The 22,876-nt window shown below is 38.8% G+C and overlaps 2 protein-coding genes across 10 annotated transcripts in view; one reads left to right on the top strand and one right to left on the bottom strand.

Moving 5' to 3' along the window:
- The window catches only part of HIBCH (3-hydroxyisobutyryl-CoA hydrolase), a 225,523-nt gene extending 225,309 nt beyond the window's left edge, over positions 1 to 214 (bottom strand). For 6 of the 7 annotated variants that reach the window (XR_012517674.1, XR_012517672.1, XR_012517673.1 and 3 more), the window contains exon 1: positions 78 to 213. Coding sequence is in view for 1 of the 7 variants with exons in the window: in XM_074399356.1 (XP_074255457.1) it covers positions 78 to 115 (38 nt within the window). In the remaining 6 variants the exon portion in view is untranslated. Of the gene's footprint in view, positions 1 to 77 lie in introns of all 7 variants that reach the window. The other variant, XR_012517677.1, reaches the window with a different exon arrangement.
- MFSD6 (major facilitator superfamily domain containing 6) overlaps positions 1 to 22,876 on the top strand; it is an 80,844-nt gene that overhangs the window by 161 nt on the left and 57,807 nt on the right. Inside the window, exon 1 of one of the 3 annotated variants that reach the window (XM_010351566.3) lies at positions 283 to 511. The exons of the other annotated variants lie outside the window; for them this stretch is intronic. The gene's annotated coding sequence lies outside the window, so the exon portion shown is untranslated. Of the gene's footprint in view, positions 1 to 282; positions 512 to 22,876 lie in introns of those variants that run through there. 3 annotated transcript variants of the gene reach the window in all.

The following is a 22,876-nucleotide window of genomic DNA, read 5'->3' as shown; positions in this document are numbered from 1 at the left end:
GCCCGCAGCCCCGCCCTGGTCTCCGGCGCCTGGGACTGGCCCAGCCGGAGGGCGGGGAGACCCTCCGACGCGCACACCTGCTGCCGTAAAGGGGCTTCGGGTCCGGGGCGGGCATCCGAGCGTGCGCCGCCGTCTCCGCTCTCGGCCTGGCTCACCCGCCGCTGCCTCCCTCCCCCGGCTTCTGAGTCGGGTGTCATCTTTGTGGGGTGCTGGGGGAGGCTGCCGCCTGCGCCCCCTTGGCGCCCGGCGCTGGCAGCACTTCCGCAAACGTAATTGGAGTCGGGAAAACAAAGGCGCTGCCCAGGGAGCCCTCGCCCGGCGCCCACAGCTGCTGCCGCGGGTGGAGACGGGGGTGGGCGCCGATGCCCGGGCCCTCCTCGGCCCAGCCCGACCCTTGACATAAACATCCCTGGGAGAAGGTGGGAGGTGAGAACCTCCGCGCAGCCCCAGTGACAAGGACGTGGCCACTTGTGTGGCAGGAGGAGGAAATTGACAGCGTCGGCCCTTCCAGGTGAATAAATACGGAAAAAACAATCCTCTCCCCTGCCTGCCACCATCCTAGCAGACATCCCCCACCTCGTGCTTTACTTCAAATTGGTCTAACGTGTCTCTGAGCCCTTTCGAGATACTACTGGGGGTTGCTAGTCTTTCTGGGTCCTATTTACTGCCCATAGAGCAATTTTTCTGCAAATTTAGATAAGATGGTGGAAAATTACAAACGCAACTTCCCCCTCATTAATCCCATCCCAACATGGACAGACAGGTGGGTTAATTGCCCTTCCGGCCGGCACACAGTACGTATTGCTTCTCCCACACGCATTCACAACCATCGACATTTCTTTTCATCCAAAAAAAGATTAAATAAGCACCTCACAGAACTACTGGAATGTATAATACCTTGCTTATTAGTGTGCAAAAGGCTTAAAGAGTTGAGGTTCTAATCCCAATTGGTGTCTAAATAGCTGTGTGTCCTTGGGCATGTCACATCTTTCTGAGCCCCAGTTTTTTGACATGCGGAAGAGGATGATTGGATAGTAAAGTGGCCAAAATTTCCCCTAATCCTTATAGAAGTCCATGATTTTGTGGACATCTAACCTCTTCAGTATAGATGAATGTGAAGGGTGGGTGGACATACAGTTGACTTAAAATATGTAATAAAAGAAGTTGTGTACTTGGTAGATCCTTTCCCCAAGACGTGGGCACTAGCCAGCTAAAAGTGTACCTATCTGTTTTAGCCTTGTTAAGTTCAAGGACAGGAGAGGATTCTCCTCTTGGGGAAGCTTGGCTTTTGACAGGTCAGGCTGCTGGTCATTAGCAGAGGTGGAGGATATTGTCAGTTATTTAGTGGTAGTCAGATGGCTTGTATTTATCACCAGGTGTAGGTAAAATTTAGGATTGCTGAGGGGAAGGTTGGGACATTGTTAATGACCTTAGTGCAAGATGCTCTGGGGAAATAGGAGGAGAGCGCATCACTTCAATAATGCATTAAAGCTAAGTCGTTGTGTGTCTTTCATGTTTACAGCAGTTTATTTCTAAGGCATTTTCCCCATCTATACAAATAAATACAAAAGCATGAAGGCAAACTAAAACACAAAGACAAACAAAAAGCAGAGTTCAGATATTTGGTGCTGTGAGTATTGGGTAACCAATTCCATTACATATAGTGTCTGGATTATTAACAGTATTAAGGCATTTTTTAAAGAACTTCCTATGTTCCAGACACCATCTCAAACATTTAATATCTAAATCTCTGTAAAATAAGTCTTTCCCCTAGTTCTGTGCATGACAAAAAAAGGAAGCTCAGAAGGGTTTTAAGCAACTTAGACAAACCACATAATCAGTAAGAAATAGAGTTAGATTTGACCTCATGTTTCTGGCTCCAAAGCCCAGGAAATTTCCACATGGTCCCTCCCTAATCAGAACCCATTAAGTCTCCCCACCTACGCAGATGCCTTCCTTAGCTTCTTGCCCTTGAAAATTAACTTCATTTCACCGTCCATGTATTACTTACATTAGCATTTAGCCATGTAGGATACTTTCTGTATTTATTACCTATGTATATGAATGTGTGTATGTTTACCCATTTGTCCTCACCAGTTTTAGATTGAAGGCAATATAAAAACAAACATAACCAAAGACAAATGTAGTGTTTGGTTGACAGGCTTTTTTGTTATGCTTCTTGTGACAGTAAATCTTAATTTGGCAATCTCATGGTAGGAAAAGGAAGAAATGCAATAAATATGTTTCTGCTAGCTATTTTGTACATTGACTGAAAAATCAAGATGCTGTATATTAAATGAAAAAAAAAAAACAAGCTTCAGAAGAAATTTATATACGTTTGTTGAAACCTGCGTACAGCCACACATATACCTTTTTGTCCCCAAACTGTTGACAGTGGCTGTCTTAAGGAAGTGAGACAAGATGGAGAAAAGAGGATGTTTTTACTTTTTACCTTATAAAGTTACGTTTGGGCTTAAAATTTTGTTTTTGGAGCAAGCACGTGTTCTTTTATTATATAAACTAAAAAGGAAAACAAAAGAAGACTTGAATTAATTCACTTTATAACAATCCAAAGTAAGAGAAAATTGAGTATGCCTAAACTCAAATGTTAGGGAAGTGAAATGAGACTGAAGAGATCATAGTGAAGGTGGTGTGCTGGGAACTGCAGGTGTTGGAGGGCAAAGGGTAAAGAGTCTCACGTGACTGGCTTTTACCTTTTCTAACAGTAACTAGCATATTCTACAGCTCCTCAGTTTTCCTTCTCAATAAGAATGCTTTGGAGCCTACACAATTTATCTGCTTGATTGGGGGCTTAAACTTGGTTAATTTCTTTCTTCCTGGTCTGGCTGGTGGTAGCTGTCTTTGTTCTGTACAGAACAATCTGGTAGAAGGTAGGAGTTGGAGAAACCAATTTATCTGCTGTGTCATCTCATGAAATTATGGCATTCTGGATGACTTTAGGTGTAACTATTTTTAGTAACAATTTAGGAACAGTAAGTTATTGTCAAGTTAATTTAATCTGATGCGTATATACTTGTTAAATACAGTCCCATAGTTCTATCCAATTCTATGTAAAATTAACTAAAACCATTGCATAGAATCCTTAAAAATTAATACATTTCCCTGCCCAGACTTAGAAATCCGGAGCCATAATGCATTCAGACTTTTCAGAATCAAACTTGGTTAATTATCACTGTGGTAGTAGTTAATCTTGAGAAAGAGGAAATTGTGAAAGTATTTTATAGAAGAGATATTCTCACAATTTTAGGTATTATCCAACATTTCATTTTAGGTTCTAATTATGTTTTAGGCAGAAGGAAATCTCATTCTTTTAATTTAGGAAAGTTTGTTCAATAGGTCGTCTTCAAAGGCAGAAATCAAGTGCAAAATCCTACCCTAGTACAAGGCCAGTTTGGATAAAATTTCTTCTTCAAACCCAACTAACATGGCATTTCCCTGGGCGAACAGCATTTTTTATTCCTGGGAAAAGCAAACAGACACATCTGATGTGAATTCTGGGTGGGGCAATGAAAACATCTTAATACCTCCACCAAGAATATTCCATTTGAGTTTACAATTCCTCCATGTTTAATTATCCAGCACTAGCTATCTGTGGCCATTTACTCTACTGGCATATTGGGGGAGGGAGGGGCTTGTGTCAGCCTGATTTGTTTTCCTAAATTCTGAATGATATGTTATCCAGTACTTAGCCCCACTGTTGGATTCAGTAACATTTGCTTTGTAGCTGTTTTTGATTGCCCACATTTGGATGATATTTATTTACTGCTTTTGTAAAATGGCATTGTCTCAAGTTGGCTGGGCCATGTTTGGAAATGATCAGAATCATTTGTTCAGACAAGTGATGTTTGATTTGTTGGTGCAAAGGCCAAAACAAAAAAGCCAAACAAATAAGTAATTACAAATATGGAACCCCTAAACCTTGAGCCTATACATTAACATATGCCTGCTATAGATACTGGTTGCTACATTATGGCTTTAAAAAGAGCACACCCTCCCAAACCCCCACCTGTATCTCAGCAGCAACAAAAACAACATCCCAATGTTGTATGTATTCAAAGTAGCCTCTATCTGCCTTGATCCAGAATGATGTAAATCCAAATGAGCCATGTGTTGATGATTGTGTTGAAGAGATCTGAGTGAGAATTCTGTATTACCTTGTGATCTGGTGTTCCTGCTATATTTTAGAATGCGAGGGGCAGAGTAGAATGGGAAAGTGGGAAAAGGTGGGAAAAAATTCAGGCCCTTAAAAAGACTATGTTCAAGAGATGTGGAAAAGGATTGAATTAAGGAGGGCAGAGACATCTTTGACATTCGTTGTGGGGCATGTTTTAGAATGGGAGACCAATTCAGGAAACATTTGGCAAGTACAAAACAGAAAAGTCCAACTCTGAATAACTCTGAGGAAATGTTTGGAAGCATTTTGGTCTGAGACCAAGAGTGGAATGGGGAAAGAGAAGGAAGACAGAGACACTGTGAATCAGCAGTGGGCAGAGGGAGTGCTGGTGTGTGGCTTTGAGGAGGATAAAAAGGAGGAACTGGAGCTGCCTGGACAAGCCTGATGTGTGGGTTAACCCTGCCAAGGGAAAGTGAGTGACGAGCATGGACTGGTAGTTAGCAGTCTGTGTGGGGTGATGTAGAGAGACCTTCCTCCACCGTCAGGTGCACTCCACTCTGCCTGGGGCCTGCTGTCTGTGAGCTCCAATAAACCAGTATCCCATGAGCCTGGCTGCACTGTGGGGTGGAAAGGAGAGACATAGCAGGGAGGGCCCAGGATTCTGGGAGAAACTCTGAGCACTGGAGCAGTGGCAGGAATGGGTCCCTATGAGTCATGCTGGGAATTCGGAACTGTTCAGGGCACTTTTAGGGGCAAAGTTAAGGTAGAACATACTTGGCCTTAAGGTTTCTGTTGTGTAGAGCAAAGGAAGAAGCCACCACACCAAACACATAAAACAGAATTATACAAAGTGACATGCATGCTGCCTGTGACTTTTAAGAAGTGCTGTGTTCCTGGGGCCTGTTGGGGTGGGGGTGGGGGAAGGGGGAGGGAGAGCATCACAATAAAGAACTAATGCATACGGGGCTTAATACCTAGGTGATGGGTTGATAAGTGCAACAGTCCACCATGGCACACCCTTACCTATGTAACAAACCTGCATATCCTGCACATGTATCCTGGAACTTAAAAAAGAAGTGCTGTGTTCTGGATGAACATGTTCCAATCCAGCAAAGGCAAGCTTCTTTAGCTATTATGGAGGGCCTTTTAAAATCCTATTTCACAATCATGCCTGTGCAATTGTGTTTAACTAATGAACAAATATGCCCCAATTCACATTTATAAGGGAGTTTAAATAAAAGACTTTATTATCATTCTTTTGAATGAGTAAACATGCTTCAATTTTATTTTCTGTGTAATGAGGCTCCCTGTTAAAGGTGTGTAATATCTTTTAAGAGTGTTTCACAGTCCTTGTGACAGGCCCTTTCAGTTGTATACACTGGGAAGCATAAGGCATTAGATGAATGATCAGACCTCAGTTTAGTAACTCCCTGTGATCTTTCAGGAACTTCGGGATCAAGGACATCCAAATTGTCACTCAAATGTTTTATATTTAAAATAATCCATTTTAAGGTATGTATTTTTAAAGCAATAAATAATCATTTAAAATCCAGTCAAGTATAAGAAAAAGATGTCCTAATTTTACTACTGAGAGATAACCCCTGATAACGTTTTGATGTCATTTTCATTGGGTCTTTTTCTAAAATATATTTTATTTGAACTATATAGATTTATAAATATAAACTATTACTATATCTAGATGTTTGTGCCCTGCTCTTTCATTTAATATGATGCATTTCCCCAGGTAGTTAAGTTCTACTTTTCCATCCTGTGGCTATAAGATTTTATTTTTCTCCATAACTTATTTACCTATTTTCAACTAACTTATTTAACTGTCCTTATTATTGATCACTTACTTTGTTTCAGTTGTGATTATTGTGAAAACTGTTGCAATCAAAATCTTTACATTTAAGTCCTTGCTTTTCAGAAAGTTTCTATTTCTACTCTTAGTGAATGACAGTGCCTGTCAATTTGCATACTCACCAGCACTGAATATTTTCATTTGAAAAATTATTGGCATGTTACGTTTGTTAAAGTATCTTTTATATTTTTATTTATTTATTTTTACAGACAAGGTCTCTCTCAGTTACCAAGGCTGGAGTTCAGCGATGTAATCCTAGTTCACTGTAGACTTGAACTTCTGGGCTCGAGAATCACTTGAGCCTCCTGAGTAGCTGGAACTACAGATGTGAACCACCAAGCCTGACTCATTAAAAAAAAATTGTAATGATGGGATCTTACTTTGTTGCCCATTCTGGTCTTGAACTCTGGCTTCAAGTGATCCTCCCGCCTAGGTGTCCCACAGTGCTGGGATTACAGATGTGAGCCACTATACTCAGCCACTTTTTTCTTTTACTAAGTAATAAACCTTTTTTTCTGAAAGTAATTATATCATTAGAAGTGATAGCTTATGATAATTCTCACGTTATCAGAACCCCAACAGCAAAGTAAAACAATTTTATATTATATATATGGGAATGTGCTAAGGATATCAATTATTCTTTTAGACTATAGTGCATTTAGGGGATGTAAGTAAAAATAGTGATAGTCCAGGGCTATAGGAAAATGTATTATAAACCTTGAGATCTATATTCTGGTCTCAATTGTAAACTCATAAAAAGTCTGAGAAAGAAGCACCCACACATTTCTGTTTAAACTACCTTGTCTTGTGTCTAGATTGTGCTTTCTTTAACCTTCTTGGCTCCCTCAGTGTCTAATAGTGTTGGAATAGCCAGGTGATAACAGCGATCTTGAATAAGCATTTATCACGGACCTGTTATAAATACGGTATTAATATAATGCATGTGCTAGAACTGCAACCTAATGTTGGATTACTAATACCCAGAGTTGTGCTTTTGTTTCTCATTATAATTCTTATTCTTCCAGTCTTATCTTTTTGTGTTCCTAGCATTTTTAGCTCTTGGACTCATAATCCTATACTAATTATATTTACCTGAGTCAGTTCTTTTCTAAAAATATTGTGCATTTGTATATAAAAGAGGAATTTACATAACTAGATATAAAAACAAAACAGCCATTCAAATTGAATTGTAAGTTTTCTTTTAAAAAAAAGTGTACATTCTATCTAAATTGCTTCTAAAGTATGACAAGCTATAATTTTTAAGGAAAATATTTCTGTAAAACATTAAATAACTGCTCTCGGTAACCAAGCTTTTAAAAATCCATTGTTTTATGCTATGAAAAGATAAGAAAACAGATTTTCCAAGTTAGTTTCCTAGCAAAGAAACAAATCTTGTTCATTTAAATAGTAAATGATTTGATGTGGAGACAGCTTTCAAATGATAAGTGCTGACTTGCTGTGGTCTGTGATGGTGCTGATCAGGTTTGGGCCTTTTTCTTTCCTCTCTTCTCCTAAAGTTTTACCTATCCTGTCACTTATAGGGAGTCTGAAGACACCATTTTAATGTTACAGCTTTCCCAGGCTCCTGCATGTCAGCTGTGCTTTTGGGAGCCCTATCTGAGAAAATGCATAAGAATTGCATTAACATTTATTAGAGAAATAAATGTATGATGGTAGCATCAATGTACCTTTGAAAATCAGTTCAATGTATATGTTTAAGTGTGACATATAGTTAGGGCTGTCAGAGACCCCTGGCAATAACTCCATGGTTCTTAACACCTTGGAACCATTGCCCTGGAGGAAGCCAATGGCTGGGGATCCCAGGCACACTGCTGTGGCTCACTGCTGTAGGGGAGCAGTGCAAATAGGGTCCTGAAGCTCGGGGTGGGGGTGCCTTGGTGAGATGTGTTGCTGGCATCCCAGACTGAAAAGTAGGAAGAATTTCCCTTTAAAAAGCATGCACTGTGGGAGGTTGCAGTGAGCGGAGATCTTGCCATGGCACTCCAGCCTGGGCGATAGAGCAAGACTATCTCAAAAATAGGAAAGTGTGCACTCTGTGACCCTCAGCTTCTTAGCACTGTTAGTTCAGTTAACTTGGGTACTCCGCTATTTGTAATAATATTTCAGTGGGCAAATGGTTTTAAGTTTCAGCAATTGAAATACAGTGGATGTTGGAAATCGTGCCTTTTCATTAGTTTGGTTACCCTGAACAAAATTGTGTTGCCCTACCTGGCTATTGATATTTATTTAGAAAGAGATGAATATTCATTACTGTCATAAAGCTTCTGTGACCTCCCCTTAAATCCCTACATTGTATTCCTTCTTAACAAATACTTGCAGAGTACCAGCAGCAAATTCAATTAATCTCAGTTTTTATCTTGAACAACTGTGGAATTTTTTTTTTTTTGGAGAAACAAGATATAAATATCTTTTCTGAAAAACAAAAATGTTTTTTTCACTGTGTAATGTGAAGTGTTCCTTGTTCCTCCCGCTGGGCTTGTTCTAAGACAGGAAGCTTATTTGGAAGGTAGAAGGAAATGAGATTCTGGAGCCTGATTCAAATTTATATTATAAATTATGCTATATTGGCACAATATTTAATCAGGAGTCTAAAACTAATAAATAGGAATCTGCTTCATGATGGCTGATAAGGTCTGAGGAACCTAAATTGTAAATTTTTAATTGACATTTGATTATTTTCTTCCACAAAGTGAAAGTGAAAATCTGGTTGGTCTTTATTACTAAAGCCACCTTTATGGTTATAAGCTATTTCCTCCAACCCTTAAGAGTTCAAAATAATTCGTTCCTTTTCACCCTGTTAGCAGGTTGAAAGGAAATGTTAGAGAGGATTTCAGGTCCTGTTTTCCAGATTTATCATATTATAAATATAAGTAAAATGTTTCTGTAGAAGCTTTTAAGTGAATAGTTATTTCTTGCCTGAAGATAGAATTATTATTACAGTCCATAATACAATAGTGTGTTCTCCAGTGAACCCGTGCCTCATAGCCCCCAGTCAAGCTGTAGACAGGAAAACAGGCATGAACATAAATTCGTGAGCACAGCTGGATAAAATGGTAGCCTAGTTCAAGGGTGGTGCCAAATAATTGTGGGAAAAGTGCTTTTGGCATCATTGCAAAACAAGACCCAGAATTTTAAAGAAATATCTGGAATACAACTACAACTACCACCAACACCAAATGTTCATCTGTCGCTTTTAGATTAACAGAATGCTTTCTCATACTTTGTTTCATTTAAGCTCTAGAACCCTTCTGGGAGTTAATCGACTTAAGTCTGTAAGGAGAAGGAGGCTTAAAGAGGCACTGATTTATCAAAGCCAGTGGGACACAACTGGGACTTCTTTTACCTCTACTTCCTAAAATTAATTTCTGATCACATTAAACTTTAATGAAATCTGTATATTATCATCAGGTGCCTGTGAAAAATAAACAGTATTGAGAGCTTAGAGGAGTAAAGGGCAGCGTGTTATGTACTAGATTCCTCCCTCAAGAGGTATAGTCTTGTTAGGCAGACAGGAGATATCTGTAAAAAGATAGCAATAAAATTTCCTATAAATCCTACAGTAGCTCAAGTGTGAGAACTATCTTTAGAAGTAGAGGAAGGAGTCAGGAAAATGTTTCAAGTGTATTCTATTTCCACAGGTTATGAAAGATTCCATTAGATATAATGAATTCATTCATAAGGTACTGTTTGTTCTGAAATGATATCATCACAGGACTTCAGTACTGGATCATTAGTGATAAGATCAGTACACCAAAATAAAAGTTCAAATATTAAGAAATACTTAGCAAGGTTGCAGCAGCAAAACCCTAATATATTTCCCGGAGTGCAGTCCTATATAATGATGTTTGTAAAATACTGTATGTGGCCATTCTACTCTTCTGCTTAACTCCTTTCCCCAGTTGCTCTCAAAATAAATAATACCTGCAAGTTCTTAGTACCTTTCAGCCACTGTGGCTGAATTCAACGTGCATTACATTGTTGAATCCTCACAGCTACCCTAATGGAAAAGTGTTATTATCTTCCTCTTTTGTAGCTGAGGAGATTAAGACTATTCCAAGGCCACCAAGCTAGTCAGTGACAAAGCTGGGATTCCAGTCTCTGCCAAGCACTCATCCACTACTCAGTAGCCCCTTGTGTTATTCAGGCCCTCCCAGATCAGACCCGCCCTCTTCTGTGTTACTTCTATTCATCCTTTAAGATTGGCTCAAGGCCCCACCCCAGAGACCCTCTGTGTACATCACCTGTGCTTGCTCCTGTTTGAACGTTTAGCATAGGGTGTTGTGATTGTGTGTGTGCCCGTCTTATTCTTACCTCTGGGTGTCATAACAGGGACTGTGTGGCCTACAGCATGCGTCGCACCTACGAGTGGGTGCTTGATCTATCTATAGCTGTAGGGTTTCTGTGATTGTTCAAATGCATGTCTTCTTTTTCAGTCTAATTCCATTGCATTTTGTGTCCTATTCTTCCTCAGCCTGGTATTCAAGGCCCTGTGCCATCTATTGCTGTCTGGTGGCCTCCTATGCCTTTTAGCCCTGGAATAAACCATTTATGGTTCCTCTGCTGCCTTTTCTTTCCACTACCCTGGAATAGTTTTCCCACTCATCTTTGCCTAAATGAATCCTGCCCATCTTTCAAGGTTCAATTTAAGCCCCTTATTTTCTTGACAAGCCCTGTCTGAAGTATGGGCACTTTACGTGGAACTCCAGAAGCATGCCTATTGTCCCTAACATCTTTTGGTTAATAAATTATATAGTGCTGTGTGGCTTTTCTTCTATTATTTTTCTGACTTATCATTTAATTCTTTCATTTAACTCTTTAGTGTGTGTGTGTGAGAGAGAGATGTGTTTTAGGCTCGTCTTGTCAATGATAAAGCAAGTCTTTGAGGCCTAAGACCTAGTTTTTGGTATCCCTGTCTCATAGCTGCACAGTGCATTGAGGGGCAGTACCTGCTAAGAGAAGCACTGTTACTCATTCCCCATGTAACTTTGGGCTGGTTATTTGCCTTCTCTGTGCCAGTTTGCTCATCTGTAAAACTGGGGAAGTAATCATTACTATCCCAGAGAACTGTTTTGAGGATTAAATGAGTTAATACACCCTAGGTCCATAGCAAGTGTTACTTAAGCGTTGTTGTGTTGTAGTTGGTAATAATGTGGTAGCATAGCCCACTGAATCCCTGTTAAAGTACAAATATGTTGTCAAGATGGGGTAGCTGAGGTTGTGGATCAGCTTGCCTGTGATCTAACAGTCAGGTTTTACTAGGAATCTGGGAAAGTCTCACCAAGAATGGTAAGAGTGGCCGGGTGCAGTGGCCAATGCCTGTTAATTCCAGCACTTAGGGAGGCTGAGGCAAATGGATCACTTGAACCCAGGAGTTCAGGACCAGCCTGGGCAACATAGTGAGACCCTGTCTTTACAAATAACTAAAAAAAAAAAATAGCTGAGTGTGGTGGTGTGTGCCTGTAGTTCCAGCTACTTGAGAGGCTGAGGTAGGAGGATCATGAGCACAGGAGATCAAGGCTGTGGTGAGCTGCGATTGTGCCACTGCCTTCCATCCTGGGTGACAGAAGGAAACCCTGTCTTTAAAAGAAAATAACAAGGGTGGTAGGTGCTAGTTTCTGGGAGGAGAGTTTCAATCCTTGTGGAATGCTGCTGGCAGCAGCTCTGGGGAGCCCACGGGCAGTCTTGAATGTCTGGAGGGCTCAAGCTGGAAACTAGGCTGACAGGATTCGGACCAGTTTTGTCTCTTTTATCATTTGCCTTTTCCATTAAGGAACCATGTCAAAATACCCTGAAAGGAAGAGGAATATTCCAAAATAGTCATTCATCTTTGCACACATCAGTGCCCTTGTAGCCTGGGTGACTATTATAAAACTAACCTTACATATTTTTTCATGACATTGGCTAAATGTTTAGCAGATGCTAAAGCAATCCTGGTGGAAAAAAAAAAAATCTGTGGGAATTGACCTTGCACACTGTGTCTCTGGAAAAAGCTCTATCCTGGAAGCAGCTGGGGGTTGGACTGAATGTTTGAGTGTGGTGTGTGAATACCTAGATTCTAACGTTCATTTACAGTGGTTTCCCTATATTGTAAAGGCACATATTCCCTATGTGTCTATATTGGTCATAATTACAGCAATAGTTAGAGTGTAGCTCTGGGAGTCACGTTTTGCAAAGGCTTTGAAAATGTTGGTCAGTAACAGTTGATGAGACAGGGCTAGCTGCAGGGGTTTGAGAAGTCCATTTCCCTGCTTTGCAGCTTCAGCCCTTGTCACTAGGCAACACTGAGTTACGATGGTCATGGCACAAGGAGTCGTGTCCCTTCTATGGTATCCAGGGATTGTTTCCTCTTTATCACTGATAGTTACATCACTGCTATTTTATAGCACACATTATCATCTTGCTCGTAAATCTAACCTTTGGCAATTATTATTCTAAATAATATATTCGATCTTAGGGTTTCTTTATTCAAAAGTTGAATTGTTTTTATACTTTCATATATTTGTCGATAACTTGATATATGTTTGAGCAGTTTTAATTTAAACACATAATAAAAAAAGCTATCGGTTTTAACAAGAATGATTTCATTGCCTCTCATCAATAATACAGAAATACCTGCTATTTGAATGACTCAGTTTAGGTACTGGTAGGATAGCTTTCCAGGTTTTAGAAGTCTGTGTTATATTTTCATAATAGTGGTATTGATTACTATCATTAGAGTGTGCTAGGTGAGAAGACTTCTGCTTTCCTCATAAATAAACAAAGGCTTCCTTACCAATTAGGTTGAACTGCAAACCTGCAGTAGAGAATATTTCCCAGAGAAGATCATGAAGTTAATTTTGTGTATAATTTGGAATGTCTTCTTAACTCTATTTTTTCAAGTTTCTTTTTTTTAAAAAAAGCTTTAAGACTCAGACATTAAAAACAAAATATTAACTGAATTGACTCACGTTGACTGTCCATTGTCTTAGTTTGCTCAGGCTGCTATAACAAAATACCATATATAGACAGGGTGGCTTGAACCACAGTTTATTTCTCACAGTTCTGGAGACTGAGAAGTCTAACATCAAGGTGCAAGTAGACTCTGTTCCTGGTAAGGGCCCTCTTCCTAGCTACCAGGCAGCCGCCTTCTCACTATGTGGGTAGAGAGATGCATGCTGTCATTCATAGGCGGGTGTTGAACAATGAGAACACATGGACACAGGGAAGGGAGCATCACACACTGGGGTCTGTTGGTGGGGCGGCTAGGGGAGGGACAGCAGTGGGTGGGGAGGTTGGGGAGGGATAACATGAAGAGAAATCCCAGATATAGGTGACGGGGAGATGGAGGCAGAAAACTACATTGCCATGTATGTACCTATGCAACAATCCTACATGATCTGCACATGTACCCCAGAACCTGAAGTATAATAAAAAAAAAAAAAAGGAGGGGGCATTAATGCCATCAGAAAGGTCCTATCTCATGACTTCTTGTCAACCTAATTACTTCCAAAAGGGGCTACCTCCAAATACCATCACTTCCTAATTTTGGAGGGGTTGCAGACATTCAGCCCGTATCAGCCTCTCAATAAACAAAATCGCCTTTTACTTTATAAAAAGATTGTCTCATCCAGCATGTAAATATTTTACTGCTCCTTGTACTTGTTCTGTCACTCCTTATGACAAGTTAAATAGAATCCACTTGAGCCAAAGATGCCCTGCATTGGGATATACTTGTTTTTGGTTTGTTTCTTTTTGTCTCTGATCCTGTGATTACACTTTATTTATTATGTATTATTTCATAACTGTGCTTATAATGTGATTTCTCCATGTTTTGGTTCCTTTTCGCCAAAATCTAAATATGACCTGAAAATATTTAGTTAAAAAAAAAAATTATGTCCTGAATTTAAACTAACAGTTTTTATTTGTATTTTGAGATTTTAAATTCATATAAAAGTCCCTGAATATGACATTTATATATGATATACTGAATGTCATATTACAGGAACATTTCTGTAACAATTTTGTATTTGTTGATACTTCGAGAACTACTTAGCATCTGGGCTTATGTAACCACAGAAACCTTGTGTGACCTTATGATACTCAAAACTCATTTGCATAAGGTGGAGCAGAAAGAATATTTTGGGAGAAAGTCACTCATCAAGGTTTAAATCAATATCTTAATGTAAGAGATTTCCATTTTTAATTAGCATATGGGTATCAGTTCATCATCATCAACATGGACAATTCAGAAAATTATGCCTGTTTAAGAGGACTTTGTGGCCTTCTCTGATCTACTTGGTGAAGATTCAGCAGATGGTTTATGTAGGATAATTAATTAAAAGCCACTCTAAAGCCCTTGATTAGAATTCATGCAGTCAGACATTCTATACAGCTCTGAAAAATGTTTAGTTAGTGATAGAAGGGTCTTAGTAGTTAGCTTTAATGTCTTTTGTAAAGACAAAGCTCATATGACTGCATATTTCTTTTTTAGTTTTTATTTTTAAAATGAGACTTATACATCTATGAAGTTATAAAAATGAACATGTTTACAAGGTTTGTAACAAACCAAAACAAAAAAACAGACTTCTGTGGTCTTTTTATTTCTCCTCCCAGAGGCAACTACTTTTTCTGCAATTATTTTGATATTCACCTAACTATTTATTTGAGACAGGGTCTTGCCCTGTCACCCTGGCTAGGTGCAGTGGTATGATCATAGCTCACTGTGTTCTGGGCATCGCAGCCTCTTAAGAAGCCAGGACTGCAAGCATGCACCACCACCATACCCAGCTAACTTAATTTTTTCTTTTTTTGAGATGGAGTCTTGCTTTGTCATCAGGCTGGAGTGCAATGGTACCATCTTGGCTCACTGCAACCTCTGCCTCCTGGGTTCAAGTGATTCTCCTGCCTCAGCCTCTGGAATAGCTGGGACTACAAGCGTGTGCCACCATGCCTGACTAGTTTTTTGTATTTTCAGTAGAGATGGGGTTTTGCTGTGTTAGCCAGGATGGTCTTGATCTCCTGACCTCGTGATCTGCCTGCCTCAGCCTCCCAAAGTGCTGGGATTATGGAAGTGAGCCACCGCACCTGGCCAACAAAATTTTTTTAGAGATGGGATCTCACTACGTTGCCCAGACTGGTCTTGAACTCCTGACCTCAACTGATCCTCTTGCCTTGGCCTGCCAAAGTAGTAGGATTATCACCTGTATGTCTTTAAATAAAATTCTTATATCTGTATTTCTTGACTTTTAAATGTAGACATTATCCAGTGTCTTCCCACTATGGAAGAAACCATATTAACTCTCTTTCCTGCTGCTGACTCTAAACCTGCCCAACTTTCTCATTTCTCTGACTTCTCAATGTAGCTATAAGGAAGTTTTGGTTAGTTCAGTATTCGTGTTTGCATTAGGATGACTGTGTAATCATAACAGAGACATGTAGTAAACTATAATTGTTTTTTTCTTTTTCTGTGTAACTCTGTTTTCTTGTAGTGTTCTGTTGATTTAACTTTCTCCGTATGTATCAGTTATTCATCCCTGAATGTTTCACCAGCCATCTAAATTCCCTCTTAGGACATTCAGGTATATTGGTATTCTACACTGTCTTTCTGACAGTCTCTCCTGAAGCCTTCAGCGCTATTCCCACTGGACTGGTTGCCCTTTGTGTCCACTGCAAAGCTGTCATCCCGGGATCTCCAGTTCTATCATCCCTGTATTCCTATTGCTTTTCTCTCATGTTGGATCTCTTATTTCCTATATCCCACGTCTTACTTTTGCTTGATTTATCCTTTTGGTCTGGTGGAACACAACCTGAGAAAGGGTACATAAGAGATACATTTTGTGAGAAATGAAATCGCATATGTGAAATATCTTTATTTTACCCATAAATTCAAGTAATAATTTGACTCTCTATAGATTGTGATGTTGCTGTTGAGATGTCTGAAGCCATTCTTATTCCTGATCCTTATGTGCAGTATTTTATTTTCTGAAAGTTTGTGAGGTAATTCGTTTGTCCCAGTGTTCTGACATTTTGGTGATATGCTTTGGCTTGTGTCTAATTTTATCCATTGTGTTAGGTACTAAGTGGGTCATTTCACTCAGACAACTCTTATCTTTCAGTTCTGCGTCATTTTCTTGAAATCTTAAAATTTGCTTCCCTTGATTTTTTTTTTTTCTGTTTTTCCTTCTTGGAGTTATTGTTTTCTAGATGTGTGACTTCCTGGGAGATTCTATATTTGTCTTATTTTTTTTCCTCCTATTTTCATCTTTTTTTTTCTTCATATTGAGTTAAGTTCTTTTGGTAAATATACTATAGTTCAGTGAGTTTTTTCGAAGTGAAAACATCATGAAATAAAGCCCCAAATCAGAAAATATTATTATGAACCCCCCAAAATTCCTTCTAGTCACTATCTCCCTTAAGGGTAACCCCTATCCTAACTTCTTTCAATTAAACTTTATTTGAGATAATTCTGGATTCACATGTAGTTGTTAGAAATAATAGAGCAATGTCCCATGTATCCTGCACCCTCTCACTTTTCCCCAGTGATAACATCTTGCAAAATGATAGCACAATAGCACAACTGACGTTGAGGAGGTCAGGATACAGAACATTTCTTTTTGTCACCACCAAGATCCCTCGTGCTGCCCTTGTATAGCCACCTTTACTTCCCTTCTGTCCCCACTGCCTTGTGAATTCCTGCCAATTGCCTGTCTCTATTTCAAAGATTTTGTCATTTCAAGAATGTTGTATGAATAGAATCATATAGTATGTCATGTTTTGAGATAGGATTTTTTTCATTCTTTATAATTATCTGGAAATTTATCCAGGTTATTGCATGTATCCATTATTTGTTCCTTTTTATTACTGCATAATATCCCATAGTAAAGCTGTAGTACAATTTGTTTAATTAATCCTTCCATCCATTGAAGGGCTTTTGGGTTGTCTCCACTTTTTGGCTATTACGAAGAAAGCTGCTGTAAACATTTATATAGAGGTTTCTGTGTGAAAATAAGCTTTCATTTATCTGGAGTAAATTCCCAGAAGTGTAATCACTGGGTTGTATGGTAATCACATATTTAGTTTTACAAGAAACTGCTAAACTGCTTTTCTAGAGCGGTGTAACGTTTTCCATGCCCACCCACAGTGTATGAGTAATTCGGCAGTTGTGCCTCCTTATCAGAATTCGGTGTTGTCACTATTTTTATTTTACCCATTCTTACAGATGTGTACTGACATAGCATCGTGGTTTTAATTTATATTTCCCTAATCATTAGTGATGCTGAGCATCTTTTCATTTGTATCTGTGCCTCTGTATATCCTGTCTATCCTCTTCATGTGTTTTGTCCATTTTCTAATTGGATTGTTTGTTGAGTTTGAAGAATTCTTTATATATCCTAGAAACTAATCCTGTGCTGGAGTGGTTTCCTAGTATTTTCTCACAATCTGTAGCTTGTGTTGTCATCCACTTCACAGGGTCCTTTTTAGAGCTTTTTAGAGTTTTAAGGTTTAGTGAAGTCTAACATCAGTTTTTCCTTTTATGGATGCTGTTATTAGTGTCAAGTCTAAAAACTGCCTAGCACTAGAGGCTAAAGATTTTCTTCTTCTTTTTTTTTTTCTAAAAGTTTTATAGTTTCAAATTGTATAGCTAACGATCCATTTTGAGTTAATATTTGTACAACGTGTAAGACAGGCTGAGGTTCATTTTTTGCCCATGGATGTCTAATTACCTCAGCACAGTTTGTTGAAAGGTTACCTTTCCCCATTGAATTGTTTTTGCATCTTTGTTAAAAAACAGTTGGGCATAGTTGTGTGGATTTGTTCTGGGTTCTCTATTCTGTTACATTGATCTGTGTGTTCTGCTAATATCACATGGTATTAATGCATAGCTATATAATCTTTTTCAAAACTGCTTTAGCTATTCATTTATTTCCTTTTCTGTATAAATTTTAAAATAATCTTATCTATATCTATAAAAATATGTTGCTGAGATTTTGATAGGAATTGTGTTAAACCTGTATATCAATTTGAGAAGAATTGAAATTCACAAACATGAATCCATTTAGTTATCTCTCTGATTTCTTTCATCAGCATTTTATGGTTTTAAGCATAAGGTCTTGTACATATTTTGTTAATTTATACCAAAGTATTTCTTTCTTAAGCAGTTGTAAATGGTAGTATAATTTTGGTGTCCACATGTTCATTGCTAGCATATAGAAATATAATTGATTATTGTATGTTTATCTTGTATCCTGTGAACTTGCTGAACTCACTTATTAGTTCTAGAAGTTTATTTGTAGGTTTCTTGGGATTTTCTACCTAGCCATGTGAACTGCCAAAGGGGACAGTTTACTTCTTTGTTTTTTTATGTATGTGTCTTTTGTTTTCTTTTATTTCCTATTGCACTGGTGAGAACTTCCAGCACTGTGTTGTGTAAGAGTGATGAGAGCAGACAGTCTTGCCTTGTTCCCTGTCTTAGAGAAAAAGCCTTTAGTCTTTCACCATTAAGTGCAGTGTTACCATGGGTTTCTGTAGGTGATCTTTGTCAAATTGCGAACATTCCCCTCTATTCCTATTTTTCTGAGACCTTTTTTATCATGAATTAGTGTTTAATTTTATCAATTTTTTTGCATTGATAGGCGTAAGTAATTTTTCTTCTCTAGCTTATTAACATGGTGGATTGCACTGACTGACTTTCAAATATTGCATCAGCCTTGTACTTCTGGAATCAACCACACTTGGTCATGGTGTATAATTTTTTTATATATCGCTAAATTTTCTTTTCTAATATTTTCTTAAGGATTCTTGTATCTAGATTTATGAGAGATGTTAGTAGTTTTTTATTTTTTTGGACAGTCTTTTTTCCGGATATAGTATTTGGCATTGACAATTCTTTTCTTTTAACACTTAAAAAAAATGTTTTGCCACTCCTGGTGTCCCTGGTTTCTCAGAAATCTGCTATTATTTTAATTGATTTTTCTCCCTTTGGTAAGTTGTGTCTCTCTGCTTTCAACATTTTTTTCCCTGCCTTTAGTTTTCAAAAGTTTGACTATGATGTGTTTTGATGTGGGTATTTAGTTTTAGGTTTATTCTATTGGAGTTGCTCAGCTTCTGGAATCTGTAGGTTTATGTCTTTTGCCAATTTGAGAAGTTTCCAGCCTTTACTTCTTTGACAACTTTTTCATCCCTTTTTTTTCTCCTCACCTTCCAGGACTATGATGACATGAACATTAGATCTTTTGTTACACTCCCATAGGTCCTTAAGCCTCTGTTGATCATTTTTTTCAGTCTGTTTTCTCTGTTCAGATTGTATAATTCCTATTGTTCTATATCCCAATTCACTCTCATTAATCCCTGTCCCCTCCATTCTGCTATTAAGTACACCCAGTAAGATTTTTTATATTTTGTTTATTTTATTTTTCAGTTCTAAGTTTTCCATTTTTTCTTAAACATTTCTTTGCTGAGACTTTCAATTTTTTGTTTTGTTTTAAGCATGTTTATAATTGCCTATTTAAGCATTTTTAGGATGGCCTTTTAAAAATATTTTAGGCCAGGTGTGTGGCTCACACCTGTAATCCCAGCACTTTGAAAGGCTGAGGTGGGAGGATCATTAGGTCATTAGATCAAGACCATTCTGGCTAACATGATGGCACCCTGTCTCTACTAAAAATACAAAAATTAGATGAACGTAGTGGTACATGTCTATAGTCCCAGCTACTTGGGAGGTTGAGGCAGGAGAATCGCTTGAAATGGGGAGGTGGAGGTTGCAGTGAGCCGAGATCGCCCCACTGCACTACAGCCTGGCAACAGAGAGAGACTCTGTCTCAAAAAAATTTTTTTTTTTAAATTCAGGGGGTACAATGCATGTTTGTTACATGGGCATATTGTATAACGGTGGGTATTAGGCTTCCAGTGTACCCATCACCCAAATATTGAACATTGTATGCAACAGGCAGTTCTTCAGCCCTCATCCCCCTCCCATTTTCCCCACGTTTGGAGTCCCCATTATTTGGGGACACGTTTGGAATGTCTATTATTTCCAAATGATGGTTTTTTTTTTAAAATTGTTGTCAGGTTTATCCTCACATTCCTGTCATCTCAGTGTATTGGCATCCATTGTCTTTCTCCATTCAGTTTGAGATCTTCCTTGGTTCTTGGTGTGATACATGATCTGTGATTGAAAGCAAGACATTTTGGGTATTATTTTATGAGACTGGATCTTATGTAGACCTTCTGCTTTAGCTGACTTTTTCTGAAACTGATCTGGCAAGGTAAGGGAGGGTGCTGCTTTATTACTGCCAGCTGGAGGTAGAAGTCCAAGTTCCTCACTCAGTCTCTCTGCATATCTGAAGGTGAAAGACTTCATTAATGTGAAGTGGAGATTGGCATTTCAGCTCCCCAGCAGACCTCCTCACATGGCCTTCAGTAACACCCATTGAGAGTGAGGGGTGGACCTCCTTATTGCTGGTAAAAACCTCCTGATTCTCTGCTGTAACTCCTGACATCACTCCAGTGGTGAAAGGCAATGGCACTTTGTTACCAACAGGTGGGTTGACAGTCCAGGCTCCTCATGTAGTCTCCGCTGATACTGTGGCCTCATTACTGCCTACCAGGGATGAAAGTCCTTGCTCTTTCATCTTCTCTGATCCCATCTCAGTTGAGGGGTTGGGGTTCCCCATTATAGCCTGATGAAGGCAGAAGTCTAGGCTCCCTACAAGCCTTTGCTGGTGTGGGTAGGAGTGAGAATAGTTATGGTCAATTTTTCTGTGATATTTGGCTACAGCTGAAGTTATTACCTACAGTTTTCTGTCTTTCCAGGCTGCCCCTTTCCTGGTCCATTAGATAGAGAGAGCAGGCACTTGTTGGGGTGTTACTGTTTGCACCCATTGATATTTCTTGTTTCATTCAATCCTCTGTTGTTCCTCATTCGTCTGTTGTTACTTGCGTACAAAGTCCCTAGCTGGTCTGCCTTTTTCTGTCTTGCAGAGTATTCTGTGTTTGCTTTAAATATTATTGTCCAGGGTTTTTAGTTGTGCTTAGTTGAAGTGATAGAGAAAATTGTGTCTACTCCATCTTCCTGGAAGAAAAGTCTATCACTTTTTTTTTTTTTTTTTTTGAGACCAAGTTTCACTCTTTTTGCCCAGGCTAGAGTGCAATGGTGCAATCTCGGCTCACTGCAACCTCCACCTCCCGGGTTCAAGCGATTCTCCTGTCTCAGCCTCCCAAGTAGCTGGGATTACAGGTGCCCACCACCACACCCAGATAATTTTTGTATTTTTAGTAAAGATGGGGTTTCACCATATTGATCAGGCTGGTCTCGAACTCTTGACTTCAGGTGATTCACCTACTTCAGCCTCCCAAAGTGCTGAGATTATAGGCGTGAGCCACGGTGCCCGGCCACATCTACCACTTTTAGTGCCATAACTGTTTTTCCTGCTTATTTTTTTCCCATAAGTGGAATCATGTGCTTAATGATCTTTTGCTTCCTGCTTCTCTCAGTATATATTATGTTTGTGAGATTTATCCTTGTCATTGCATGTAATTGAAGTTTGTTCATTTTTCTCTTGCACAGTATTTGTATGGAACTACTAAAATTTATGTATCTGCTGTAGACAGGTTGCTCCTGGTTCTAAGCCATTGAAATTATTCTTCAGTGAACATTTTTATAGATGTCTTTGGGTGAATATACATATCTTTTGGTTATCATAGGGCATTGCATTCAAGATAGTAGCTATTCCCAATTTTTAAAGTAGTGTATCAATTTACACTCCCACCAGCAATCCATGAGAGTTCTAGTTGTTCCACATCCTTATCAGCATTTGATACTACAGGTTGAGTATCCCTTATTTAAAATGCTTGAGAACAAGAGTATTTTGGATTTAGGACTTTTTCAAATGTTAGAATATTTGCTTTATACTTACTTGTTCAGCCTTCTAAATGCAAAAATCCAAAATGCTACAATGTGCGTTTCCTTTGAGCGTCATGTTGGTACTCAAACATTTTTGTGTCTAGGAGAATTTGGGTTGCAGTTTTCAGATTAGAGATAATCTTTTTTTTTTTTTTTTTTTTTTTTTTTTTTTTTTTTTTTGAGACAGAGTCATGCTCTGTTGCCCAGGCTGGAGGGCAGCTCACTGCAACCTCTGTTTCTCAGGTTCAAGCGAGTCTCCTGCCTCAGCCTCACGAGTAGCTGGGATTACAGGCATTTGCCACCGCACCCCGCTAATTTGTTGTATTTTTAATAGAGATGGGGTTTCCCCATGTTGGCCAGGCTGGTCTGGAACTCCTGGCGTCAAGTGATCTGCCTGCCTCGGCCTCTCAAAATGCTGGGATTACAGGTGTGAGGCACCGTGCCCAGCCTCAATCTTTTTTATTTTAGCCATTTTTAAAGTATGTTACATTATTGTATTCTCGTTTTAATGCTTTCACTGGCGATTAATCAAGTTGAATATCTTTTTACATATTTATTGACCATTTGTATAGGCTCTTTTGTGAGGTGCCTATTCAAGCTTTTTGCTTATTTTTTCTATTGGGTTACCTGATATTTCCTACTGATTATTTTTTCTGTTGATTTTAAAGAAGAAACCTTCTATATATCTGGATACATTATTTGTCATATACATATATATGTGTGTGTGTGTGTGTGTGTATATATATATATATTTCTTCCTTTATATATATTAAGAAAGAAAAAATAATTGAACTACATTAAAATAAAGAATTTCTGGCTGGGCATGGTGCTTCATACCTGTAATCACTTTGGGAGGCTGAGGCAGGCAGATCACCTGAGGCCAAGAGTTCAAAACCAGCCTGGCCAAAATGGTGAAACCCTACTTTTACTAAAAATACAAAAATTAGCTGTGCATGATGGCAGGTGCCTGTAATCCCAG

This window comes from Saimiri boliviensis, chromosome 5, assembly GCF_048565385.1.
Source record: "Saimiri boliviensis isolate mSaiBol1 chromosome 5, mSaiBol1.pri, whole genome shotgun sequence".
Lineage (NCBI taxonomy): Eukaryota > Metazoa > Chordata > Mammalia > Primates > Cebidae > Saimiri > Saimiri boliviensis.
This window is presented reverse-complemented; position numbering and strand designations above follow the sequence as displayed.